Source organism: Prunus mume, linkage group LG5, assembly GCF_029339155.1.
Source record: "Prunus mume cultivar Tortuosa linkage group LG5, ASM2933915v1, whole genome shotgun sequence".
Lineage (NCBI taxonomy): Eukaryota > Viridiplantae > Streptophyta > Magnoliopsida > Rosales > Rosaceae > Prunus > Prunus mume.
Genome location: NC_142702.1, coordinates 3,086,778 through 3,099,788, shown reverse-complemented (window position 1 = coordinate 3,099,788; position 13,011 = coordinate 3,086,778). Strand labels below are relative to the sequence as shown.

General features: G+C 34.9%; 1 protein-coding gene across 1 annotated transcript; it reads left to right on the top strand.

The window, feature by feature from the left end:
* The first annotated feature begins 6,842 nt into the window (after window positions 1-6,842).
* On the top strand, window positions 6,843-11,887 carry CHX28 (cation/hydrogen exchanger 28). The gene is made up of 4 exons (XM_016794151.2): window positions 6,843-7,184; window positions 8,236-9,237; window positions 9,506-10,096; window positions 10,594-11,887. Exons 1-4 carry the CDS (start codon window positions 6,993-6,995, stop codon window positions 11,206-11,208), a joined length of 2,400 nt encoding a protein of 799 aa, XP_016649637.2. The 5' UTR covers window positions 6,843-6,992; the 3' UTR covers window positions 11,209-11,887.
* Window positions 11,888-13,011: the final 1,124 nt, after the last annotated feature.

Genomic DNA, 13,011 nt, shown 5'->3' with positions numbered 1-13,011 from the left:
TCCCTCTGTCTCTCTCTCCTTTCATATAAATAGTTTTGGGGGTTTTATATACGAAATAGTTATTACTGCAACGGCTATATTTGGCACTCTCTTTTGTTTTATTTTGGTTTTCGTATTTTTGTTCTATTTTGCTAACCCATAACTTTAATTGTGGACTCTTCTAGGCTTGGAGTTGTAGAACTTTTGGAGAATGGGTACATGAGTGAAATGATTGCCCAAAAACACGTTTTTAGTGCATGTAATTCACAAAGTATCATTTTCGTCTTTATATGTTCAATTGCATTGAATTTAGTCTCTATGATTTGTAAATTGTTTACTGTCGTTAATTCTTGAAGCGATAACTTTGGGGATTCTAAGCCTCTATATTTTGATTTCGTACATTTACCCGTATTTCACAAAATTTTGACCATTCTAATAATCTAACCGTTTAAAGACATGACATGTACAACATAAATGTTTAATTTTCCTTTTCATTAGACAATTATTTAATTGTATAAACAATAAAAATAAAAGAAAAATCCACTCCCTTTACACAAAAAGTGAGGTTGAGAGATGAGGGGAAGGAGGAGCTGCGAGGAATATATATAACTATTAGTCTATTGAGGAATTCCTCAAATAATTTTATTTAATGACACCCTTTAAGGTTCCTTACAAAAAAATAATAATAATAAAAAATTCAATGATCCAAACAATCTAATTTTCACATCTTCATTCATAGATCATCCTTGCAAAAAATATGCAAATTGAAAACCATTAAGGCATCTAATTGAGACCAATAAAATCTATGAACGCGGTGATTTAAGAAAGTATTTAAATTTCAATAATTTAATTGAGTGGTCAAATGATATCGGATTCAAGTAAAGTTTTGTAGAGATGATCTTTGAACGAATGTCTACAAAATAGATGATTTGGATTAATGAAATACAATGTGGAGTAGGGCCTACGAAGGTGTCCCTCAAGTACTCATTTTGATTAACAATGTTGAAATATATGTTTACAGAAAAGGGAATGAAGTAGATGGAGGTTTTTCTAGCTTTTCTTCTCTAAGTCAAGAAGTGGCCGTCTCAATCTTCTTGGAATCTTCCGCAAGATATATATATATAGTCCCCTTCTATTGAGGGATACCCTTTAGAGTACCCTACGAAATTTTTTTCAATGATCCAAACATATTTTTTAGATCTTCATTCATAGATCATCTTTGCAAAAAATTAGATAAATCGGAAACCGCGGAAACCGTTTCGATATCCAATTGTGTCCTACAAAATTAATGAATACGGTGCTTCAAAAAAGTACTAAAATTTTAATAATTTAATTGAGTGGTCAAATAATATTAGATTTAAGTGATTTTTTTTATAGAGATGATCTTTGAATGAGTATCTACAAAATATACGGTTTGGATTAATGAAATAATTACGAAGTGGGCCCTACAAAAGTGTCCCAATATATATATATATATATAGAGAGAGAGAGAGAGAGAGAGAGAGAGAGAGAGAGTGTTTTGTTCTCTACTACGGACGTCTGTATTTTTTCAGAACGTCCAGACTACTTGTTCTTTTGCCTTCTTTGTGCTAATAAATCAACCCAAACACTTTTATCACTTTTCTTGGTAAAGGTAGAATATAAACCATGCTCTGCCAATACTTAAAAGTCAAACATCACCTCTAGATTGGGCTTTTCCTTCGTTGGTGGACTATAGAGAGAATTTGGAGACTGTTATGGGTGCTTTAGTGTCTTTTTTTTCAATGATAAAGAAGATAGATGCAGAAAACAAAATGGAAATGATTTCCTTTCCATTGAATGAATGAATTCATTCTGATCATGTGAAAAAACAAAACAAGTCCGAACATTAAGCAATTCTGGATGTCCGCACTAGAGAATAGTCATATATATATATATATAGAGAGAGAGAGAGAGAGAGAGATGATCCGACTATGACAATTTATGTGTAATTTACGCCGCCACCATTATGATCAAATATGATCTAACTATGACGATTGAGGAGGTCGATGGTATCTTGAGACGTCTATGACCCAGTTTTTTGGATTTGGCTCACATTGACAGTCAAGTGTTTCTTTCAGAGAGTGTGTGGTTATGTTGACAAAGATCTATGTTGTGTCTTATTGCTTTATGAGAATCTAATGCAAGATAATCTTTAAATCCCGGATTTTAAAAATAAAAATCCTATTTATAATATTTATATACATGACAATTAAATCCGTAGGAAATATGAACTCAAGGGCTCGGCCCCGGCCACTTCAATCCACAGGGTGGGGTCCATATGATAATTTCTATAATGTTTAGTATACATAAAAATATAGTTATATTCTTATATTTGAATATGTAGAGTCTAAAATGTTGGCATATTCACATATGAATATTAGCAAATGACTCATTAGTGTAGTGGTTTGGAGCACATGCTCTCTTATGATAGGTTTTGGGTTCGAGTCCTAACATCCGTACAGTGTGTAAATTTACTAGTTTAGTATGCTATTATTGCCCCTCTTAATAAGAAAGGTCCTCAAAAATAAAATAAAAATAATTAGAGAGAGCATTCGAACTTGGTGCTGTTCTAAATTTTGAAAAGAAAAATATACTTTATTATTAGTAAGGAATGTGGTTCAAATTTGGCATCTTTTCCAACATTGGGAAGAGATCAATGACTACTTGGTAAATTAGTCAATTACATTATCTTATTAAATATTTCTAGCTAGGCCCTACCATTATGTATTAACAAAAAAATCTTCCTTGTTCTATTTCAGACACCCTACTTGAGATAAAGAAAAACTTTGATCGAGGCCTCTAAGACCCCGTTTGGGATTGCTTTTTTTTGCCAAAAACCTGCTTCACTTTAAAGTTAAGCAGTTTTAGGTGTTTGGTAAAAATAAAATATCTCGATTATTTTAAAAGCAGTGGCCTTTTGACAGCAGCTTTTAAAAGCAGGCTATGGGTTGTTTTTCAAAGCTGCTTTCAAAAGAAGCAGAGATGAACCTTTAGTGAATTTTTTTAATTCCCAAAATACCATAATTCATTTTAAAAAATAACCACCTCCACTTCCACATCCAACTCCACCACTTACACCACCACATTCACTACCTCCACAACTACCACCATCGCCACCGCCACCACCACCACTACCACCTCCTCCACCACCATCAGCTCCACCACCATCAACTCCACCACTACCACTAACTCCACCTTCACCTCCACCACCACCACCAACTCCACCACCACCAACTCCATCTCCACCTCCACCACCACCACCACCACAACCACCACCTCCACACCAACACCACCACCACCACCACCATGCTGCCACCTCCACCACCATGCTGTCATTACCACCACTCCACAAGCGCCATCCCTATCACCACCACCTTCACTCCATCACTACCACTACTACCACATGATTAGTACATAACACTTTTAACATCATGTCTATTTTAGTCATTATTCACAATTACAACAATTTTATATTAAAACTTACCAAACGGTTTTGACACTGCTTTTTGTACTAACAGCACTTTAAAAATATTGTTTACCAAACACAGAGCTGCTTTACTTTACAGCTAATTATTTTCAAAGCACAACAGAATCAACTTTTTTTAAAAATGACAGCAATCCCAAACTGGGCCTAAGGCCTTCTCCAACTCATTTGGGGCTAAATCCAAATTTTTTCTCTTCCAAAAAGTAACTATTTAGGTTTTGTCCGGACTCAAATCGTTTTCCTCCCAACCCTCCAGACTCAAAATTTAAGTTTGCAATTTTATTAAATTGTTTAAGAATTGTTTAAGTCCTTTTTTTTTAATGGATAACTTTTCTTCATTTAATCTTTTTTAAATAACTTTATAATTTAATTTTTTGAACAATTTGACCTAAAAAATTTGCAATTCCACAAATATAATTTTATTCCAAAAGAAAACACACAAAATAATTCTACAAGAAAACACACAATACTTCAAATTCACCATACATAAAACCCCATAGGAATAAACTAATAACCACCATCGTGGGGGCTTGGATAATAGTCCCCTGAGTTGTCTTTAGGATTAACTATTGATTGTTGACTCTGTGCATGTTCTTGCATAATTTCATCTTTTTATTTCCCAATACTTCTTCTTTCATGAAGTAAATTTGGACATGTCCATGGACATTACTTTTGTTCTTGGGCTTCCTTATCTTGTTGCTTATGATACGCATAAGCATCAGCCTTAATATTGGACAAACTTGTCCAATATCTTTAATCTCATATCCTTCTCAAAAGCAATATCTTGCTCAACCAATAATTCCAAGTACTTAGAGCATTCACAATGGGCTCTCTAAACTATTTCTTTAGACAAATTTTAAGGAGGAATTGTAAAAATGCAACTTCAACCATGCTCTCTATCCACCTCCTAAAATATGGAGTCCTCTAGGAGCTCCTAAATCTGAGGAGACAGAAATGACTCCTAGTGGCTCCTTATAATTTAATGTTTCTTTATTTAATGAGTATTTCAAACCTTTATTTAATGCTAATTATTTTTTATTTTATTTTATAATAAAGATAGACCAATCAAAAAAGAGTTATAGCATTTATGACTCTCAAAATTAAGGAGTATGGTTGGAGTTGAAATTTTTTAGAGAGCTCCTAAAATAGTTTTCTTATATTTTTAGCTAAATTTTAGCTAAGAAATAGAGAGTATCATTGTGGATGCTCTTATCCCTTGTTTGTTGAAGAGGGTCAGCCATCTTCCTTTTTGTGTGTGTGTGTGTGTGTGTGTGTGTGTGTGCAGCCTTTTGTTTATCTTGCCCTCAGGCTTTGGACTAGGCATGGTGATATCGTCTGCGTTGTTATCCAAATTTACCATACTTGCACTGGCTCCAGAAAAACGTTGTGTGGAAGGCTCATTTATATCGTTCCACTTTGGGCAATCTTTTAAGATTTTCCAAGCATGGTACTACTTGAAAGGCCTATTTGGAGGCTTATTATTATTAAGAAAGATTGTTTTCGCATACACGTCCTACACATGAAAAAATAAATTTAAGTTTGGAGTTGAATAAAATTACAAATATAAATTTAAAGCTTTAATAAGAATGGTTACTTACCACATCATGTAGATTTGAGCCACTTTGTGGGTTCATATTGGCCTTAGTCAAGCATGCCTTCCAAAGAGAATACTGTTGGTTGATAGTCTTGAACCAAAAGCAATGGCTTGATATGTTTGTTGATCAGGTCCACTAATGCCCAGATCATTTTCTGAAAACTTTTGATATACACACTTCCAAAATGTGTCACTTGCTTGATTGGTGTCAATAGCCCCATCTTCACTGACGAAAACCCACCCTTTGCACAATGCCTCATCTTCTTTGGGCCTCCAATTCACACCTCTTTGAGATTTTGGGGACATCTGCAACAAGAATGAAAGGAGATTGATGAAATTGACAAAGAAAAAATAAATTGAGAAATAGAAAAAAATATTTTTGGTAGATTAATTGAGAAATGGGTGAGTATTTATAGAGTTTGGAGTGAGTTTTGGGGTTGTATATGATTTAGATTAATTTAAAATATTATTTTGACTGTTGGATAAATTTTTTTTTAACTATTAAAATAGCTTAGATTTAATCTTATTGTTGATTTAAATTACTATTAGAATATAAAGAAAACTAGATTTGAATTGTTGTTGTTGGATTCCAATGGCAACATAACCAAAATGTGACATGTGGGAGGCTGCTGCATCAGGCAGCAAACAAGAACTGTAGCGTGGGTCCCAGCGCGGGCCCTAATATGATTTCTTGCACATGGGATGCACCAGCAGCAGGTGGGCTCCACTGAAATTTTTTTTGGGTCCAGGCAATACCTAGACTGCTATTTGGCTCCAAGTTTGGGTTTTCCCAAAATTTGGCCCCTTCATTTTCTTAGGTTGGAAGAGGTTTTGAGTTTGGCCTCATGGGTTGAAGATGGCCTAAGAGCATCTTCATGGGAGATGTCAAGTGCAAAATGTTAAATTTAAATTTGACAGCTTATGTGGCAATTTGATACTTAAGAAGATATTTAACTCCACTCGAAATGCCAAATATCATATTATTTTATTGTTAAAAGCAAATGGAGCCATATGATGCATAAAGTTTTAAAAGAAAGTAAATGATAGTGGGATCTATAACTAAAAAAATATTAAAAAATATTTGACATCAAGCTTTTTGATATGTTATTTTTGACATATCTCTTCTAGCTTTCAAATCTATGTAAGATTTGACTACTTGGTTGGAGCAACTTTAACTTTTAAATTTTGCCATTTTATGTCCATATGACAATTTGACATATCGGTGGGAGATGCTCTAATATGAAGACAATATACTTTTTCTTCTTTTATTTTTCAAATGGAATCTAAATTTTGAGATGAGAAGAGCGAGAGTCAAATTCTGGTTGTGGTTTGTGATCAAATATTTTCTTATCACTAGAGTTATATAAGTCACCTTACCAACTGGATTAGCTAGCACATTCTTTCTTACGTGTATTAAGATTTGCCAGAAAGAAATTGTTGCATATATATACGTGACAATTAAATCCGTAGGAATATGAACAAAATTTAATTATGGAAAAAGTGGGGAAAAGTATATAAGGGTTAATTTGAAATCCAGTAATTTTATTTTATTTTTGGCCAAAAAATCCATTAGTTTCTTAACTAATCAAATTTATATGTGGATTTATTAACATAGAAAGTAGTATTTTAATTCAAAAATTCCCATTTGTTTGCATTTTATTTAAAAGTTGTATTATTTCTACCATTGTAAATGGCTCTCTCTCCTAGCCGCTCTCCTTTAATTTCTCCACAAACAAAGCCTTTTAATCAGAACCACAAACTCATCCTGCGAAAAGCCAAGGTAGAGAGAGAAATGGTGGCATTGATGATCATTTGCAAACTTTCAGACGAAAAAAGAAAAATCTTTTGCAAACAAAAACGCAAAAGAAGAAAGCTCAGGACAAAGATTGAGAAAAAGCGAGAGAACAAAAAAACATGGGCAGCAAGAAAAAAATCCATAGTTTCCAGAAAATTTCAATTGTTGGACCATGCACACTAAAGTTGAAAGAGCTTTTTGGAAAAGTAGCCAAGTATGCTTTTGGTTTCTTCTTAATGTATGCTCTGTGCAATATATCGCACTTCCTGTTAAAGCCATATTCTCAGCCTCGCATTACCTCTGACACCGTTGTAAGCCTCTCTCTCTCTCTCTCTCTCTCTCTCTCTCTCTCTCAAGACTTGTATTAAACTCTCTTTTTTATTTTCCAATTTTTTTTGGGGTCATTTTGAGAGGTTGCCAATGAAATTACTGATGAATTGAAACCATCCCCAACCATTGGCACATATAGCTTGTTATGAATGATTGGCAATGCATATGAGCGGGAAATGTTATTCTCACTCTGAGTTTGTCATTCTGCACTAGTTTTGCGAGTATTTTATAATAATTAATTTTGGAGTGCAGAATGACATTATGGGAGCGTATAGCTGGCTGGCTATGATGATATGTGTGATCATATGGTCATGCCTTTATAGGGGCATTCTTTTGTTTTAATATTTACCTTTCATATCAGTCATTGGGACTCTAATTTAGATTGTCCTTAACAGGGTGATGAAGATTGTTCTTGTCATATCAGTCTACTTGGTTGTAAATGTAGTGAACAAGTCATGACAACGGAAAGGAAAAAAAAAAAAACCCCCTTGAGCAACCAGCAGAATTTAATTGGTCTTTTTCAGTTAGAACTTTGGTCCCTTACATTCTATGCTATTGATTTCGACTCTTGACGACATCAGTTGTAGCTCTTCCTAGGAGGAGGACAAGTTATTTGGTCTAGAGACCATAAGCAGAGAGAAGACATCTTGTATGCAGTTCTGATGAATTCAAAAGAAAGCCCTTCAATAAGCCTTCTTATGAGTATTTTTCTTCAGCATCCAGACTAGTAGTAAATTTGATCAGATAAAGACTTCCTTATTCTAATGAGGCCTATTTCATAATTTTGTATGTCCTGTGGATAGGACTTATGCCCTTTACTTATTTGTAGTGTAAATTCTGCATTAAAAAAGTAGTAGTTTCGTATATAAAAAATTTAAAGCCTGTTACCACACCTTTCATCTTTATGACAAAAAAATGCCATTTTTGTTGGTCATTCTTGATAAGAACTATGCTATTATGGGTGCTGTTTTCTTTATGATGCTACTCACTGCCTACAATTGTGATTAAATTCTTATCTCTTATGGTATGCAGATAGGACTGCTCATTGGAAACATAGGGTTCATACGCAATCAAGTAACAGATTCAGCGAGTAAAACATTGAATTTCATAGTTGATTTTGGCATGATCTGCTATATGTTTGTGTTAGGCATAGAAATGAATCCGTATATACTCTTTAAAGAACCAACCAAGGATGCTAAGGTGGCCTATGGTGGTATGCTCTCCACATTCATCCTAGCCTGTGCCATAACCCCATTTATGCATTTTACAGAAGGTTTCAAGGTCGACTTCACTCTCTCCCTCTCCACGGTCCTCTCTAGCACAGCCTCTCCGGTGTTGACACGTCTGATAACAAGTCTCAAAATAGGAAAGTCAGACATAGGCCAGTTGGTCATTGCTGCAGGAATGCATGCTGATTTTGTAACCACTCTTCTCCTCTCCATTGGCTATGTCTTTTGCCCTGTTGAATATGGCAATAAAGTTGTAGAGACTTCAAAGCGCGTTCGGAGATCCATTGAAATGGGTTCTGCATTAGTAATCCAGACACTTTTCGCTGCATATGTTTCACCATTCTTCATGAACTGGGTCAACAATGAAAATCCGGAAGGCAAACCCATAAAAGGTTCACACCTAGTGCTTGCTCTTGCTTTCATGGCCTTGGTCATTTCCTGCTCACCAATTTATGGATACAGTCCTGTTTTGAGTGCATTTATGGCAGGAACCTTTTTACCAAGGGAGGGAAGAGTCTCAAAATGGGTAGTAGGCAAGATCAATTACTTGTTAACTACCATTTTCTATCCCATTTTTTTCTTTTGGATGGGGTACGAAGCTGTGTTCAAGGATTTTCAACCTGGCCAATTCGGGACATGGGGAAGGTTATTTGTAGTTTTTGCTATAGCAACAATTGGAAAAGTTACTGGAACAGTCATCTCTGGAAAGCTGTTGGGGTTTAACTGGCCGGAATCTGTTGCACTTGGGCTTCTTCTCACTACCAAAGGCCATTTTCACATATACTTAGCCATTGCTGCAAAAACAGTTAGTCTCTGACCTCTATTTTTTGTTCCCTCATGTGCTTTCTTTTTTCCTTCCCCAATTTTCATGTGTTGTGATACTAACTTCCTCAGATGCATTTTTTACCTATTAATGGCACGGTTTAAACATAACTGAAGCTTGTGACAGAAAATTATAGTAGATATATAACTTATAACTATACATCAACAACAATTTTCATGCCTATTGGGACCAGCTTCACTGTTTGAACCATCCTGATCTTCTTGCTTTTTGCCCTTCTGATCACATGCAGGCTGGGAAAACGTCTACTTCAACCAGCACTGTGATGGTGATAGCTATCTTTTTCACTGTTGTGCACGCCCCATCAGTCGTGGCTCAAATCATCAAGCGTGCAAGGAAACGGGTACCTACTCATCGAATGTCGCTTCAGTTGCTTGACCCTTCAAGTGAACTCCGCATATTACTATGCCTTAATGGGCCTCAAAACGTGTGTACTACCATTAACTTCATTGAGATATCTAGAGGGACAGCTGACCCTGGTATTTTGGTATATGTAACCGACATGATAGAACTCACAGACGAAATCGCAGCCACACTGGTCAAAGAAGAAGGAGTGGACACCATGACTGTGACTCACACAGGAGTAAAAGAAATGAGAGATCAAGTCACAACTGCAGTTCAAGCCTATGTAGGGGAGAGCGGAGAAGGTATCACACTTAGACGATTGCTGGCACTCTCGACTTTCAATGGCTTGCCCCAGGATATTTGCATTTTGGCAGAGGACTCAATGGTAGCGCTCATCATATTGCCATTTCACAAGGTCCAACGCGAAGATGGAACCTTGGATAACGGTCATTCTGGTTTCAGATATGTGAATCGTAAGGTAATGTATATCAGAAAACTGGATTATCTTTCAATCAGCTACATATTATATCGAGAATTAACAAAATTCATTCCGATAGTTGGTCAGGCATACCAAAATGTATCAACAAAATAGTTAAATACTTCTAGCTACATGATCATATGCTTGGAACAATTATAGATTTAAACTTTGCACTTGGAAGTATATATTTAGACATGTATGATACCACCACTGATGTAATCTCTAATTTACATTAGGGATTTCGGTTTATGTCTTGAAGAATTAGTCAGAGAGATAAGCATGTAAAGTTAAGTCTCATATTTCCAACCTTTTAGTTACATAGTATATGCTAAACGCAATGCTAATTAGTAAGGTCATATTACATATTGACTATGAATATAAAGGAGGTGATGTCTTAGATATCTGCTTATATTTCCAAGTTCATTCACATTTCTACAGACATATCTGCTATGACATACTTTCCATTTATCAATTAATGATAATTATGGTATTAACAGGTCCTCAAGAATGCTCCGTGCTCTGTGGGAATTCTTGTAGACAGAGGTCTTGGATTGATTGAAAAACTACGAAGAACTTATGATCATTCTGTCAGTGTGGCAGTCATCTTTATTGGTGGTAAAGACGATAGAGAAGCACTTGCCTATGCTGGTCGCGTAGCACGACATTCGGGTGTAAAACTCACAGTCATAAGATTCTTGGTTGATGCTAGCTCAGAGGCAGCAACTAGACCTGGGAATTACACAGTCAGCTCTTCTGAGAAAGAAGAGGAAATGAAGCTTGATGATGAGTGCTTTGCTAGCTTCTATGAGAGACATGTGTCATGCGGGCAAGTTGCTTACATGGAGAAGCATCTTGCCAATTCTGCTGAAACCTATACTACCTTGAGGGCATTGGATGGGCAGTACTCACTCATTATAGTGGGAAGAGGGGAAAGAGTGAATTCGGTTTTGACATTTGGGATGAATGACTGGCAGCAATGTCCAGAGTTGGGTCCAATTGGGGATGTTCTATCAGGTTCTGATTTCTCAGCCATAACTTCAGTTTTGATCATCCAAGAAAACAGTCTAAAAGGACAATTAGATGGGCTTGATGATGACTTTTCTATCATGTAAATGTATCAAACATAGCAAAAGATAGCTTAGAGTTTTAGATACCAATTGTAGCAAGGAACCAAATGGTCTGTGAAAATCATAGTTTGTAGAAATTTAGGAGCCATTTGAAAAAGAAAAGAAAATGGCAGGAAAAAGAGGTTAGAAATTACAGAGGTAGTGTAAACTGTAAATCAACAAAGGAATGGTTGACTATGGATAGAAACTCATTTCTGTCTGGAAGAGTGCTACAACAAGTTGCTTATTTTCTACAATTAAGTTATTCAGACATCGAAAGTAAGAAGTGACTTCAATGGCCCCAAAATGTGCTCATATGCTTGAAAGCATACTGCTTTCGAAATATTAGGTTGTGAGATAAAGTTGACTCCTTTAAAATCCTGATCAAATACCCATGGACTTTTAAAATCCCTTCAAATCCATTAGAGTTCCCAATTGAATACACTCCCACACTTATTTTGCTGGCATGAAAGTAGAATGGGTGAGATTCAGTTCTCATATTTAGGATGCACAATCTTGGAAATGTACTACCTTTACATGGAATGTGGTATCCATGAAAACCAATGAGCCACCTTGGGTTTTGTCATTCCTCTAATACCATGTTTACTTATGATGGGAAAAGTAATGAATTGTGGAAGTTAAAATTTATGAGATAGAAGAAATGGATATGAGATCAACTACCAACCTAATTCATGGCTTTTCAGGTTTTGGATTATGGATTATGCTGTAGAATCTAAATAATTTATTTATTCATAGTCATGACGTGTTAGTAAATGCATGAGAATCAGAAATCGAAAGAATTCTAATACCCATTTCAAGTATGCAATTAGAACCTTCTATGACAAAATTCTTCTTCTTTAAATTAAAATCCATTTCTAAATAGGAAGTACAAATTATTTTAAATATTTTGTGAATAATTATTGGAAAATAGAACAAAGTTCGATTTCCACATTTGGATAAAGTGATTCCAAATCTATGGATTTAGATGATAGGTTAAATCATAAGATTATATTATCCATATGTATACCAGGTTTCGAATGAGAAGGAAATGAATTTCAAATGACTCATTCCGTATAATATTTTAAACCAATTCCAAATATATTGCATTTAGTTATTTCAAATACACTGAATCTAATGTTTTCTAGTATTTTTTTTTATTAATTTTATTTCTAGCAAATTTAGCATTTTTGTCAAATCTTCAAATTTATTCTTTCAAATTGCTCCATCCCAATGCAGCATGTACTGTGTACTATCAAACATTGAAGTAGTAATAGATTATTTCATGATTACCATTTTCAACCTTACCAAACTTTCTAAGGGGAATAGGAATGATATTCCCAAAAAACTCATCTCGCGAAACTTAATTGTATGTGGCCAAAACAAGAATGAAGATGATTTTCCCAAAAAGAAGATAAAAGTTGAAAGCAAGAATATAGGGTCATGCTAAGGAGACCGTATTATTAGACTACATTTATACCACTTCTCTAACATGTAATGACCATACGGTTAAGGTACTAAAGTGGACCATATTATCATTGTACTCTTGCCCTTTTTATATATATTTTTATATTTTTTACTTTGGTCTAGCATATTTTAAATCTTGTTATATCCTGTAATTAACTAACTAACAGTTGCAATTAAAGTTAAATTTTCTGTTAAATTAATTCAAAAAATTCATATACAACGGGCGTATACAAAAGTTACTTCGATGTTACATATACAAGTGTAATACTTTACAATAACACAAAAGATTTGACGAAAAAAATATTTAGTTTTGTCTAAATTCGAATTGTTAATAAAAACATGAAT

What these genes read in the sequence shown, in the direction of transcription:
- CHX28 (XM_016794151.2), top strand. Translation starts at nt 6,993, where the DNA reads ATGGGCAGCAAGAAAAAAATCCATAGTTTCCAGAAAATTTCAATTGTT. An exon ending in GCATTACCTCTGACACCGTT is followed by an intron (nt 7,185 to 8,235) that starts GTAAGCCTCTCT and finishes TATGGTATGCAG; the next exon opens with ATAGGACTGCTCATTGGAAA. An exon ending in TCAGATATGTGAATCGTAAG is followed by an intron (nt 10,097 to 10,593) that starts GTAATGTATATC and finishes TGGTATTAACAG; the next exon opens with GTCCTCAAGAATGCTCCGTG.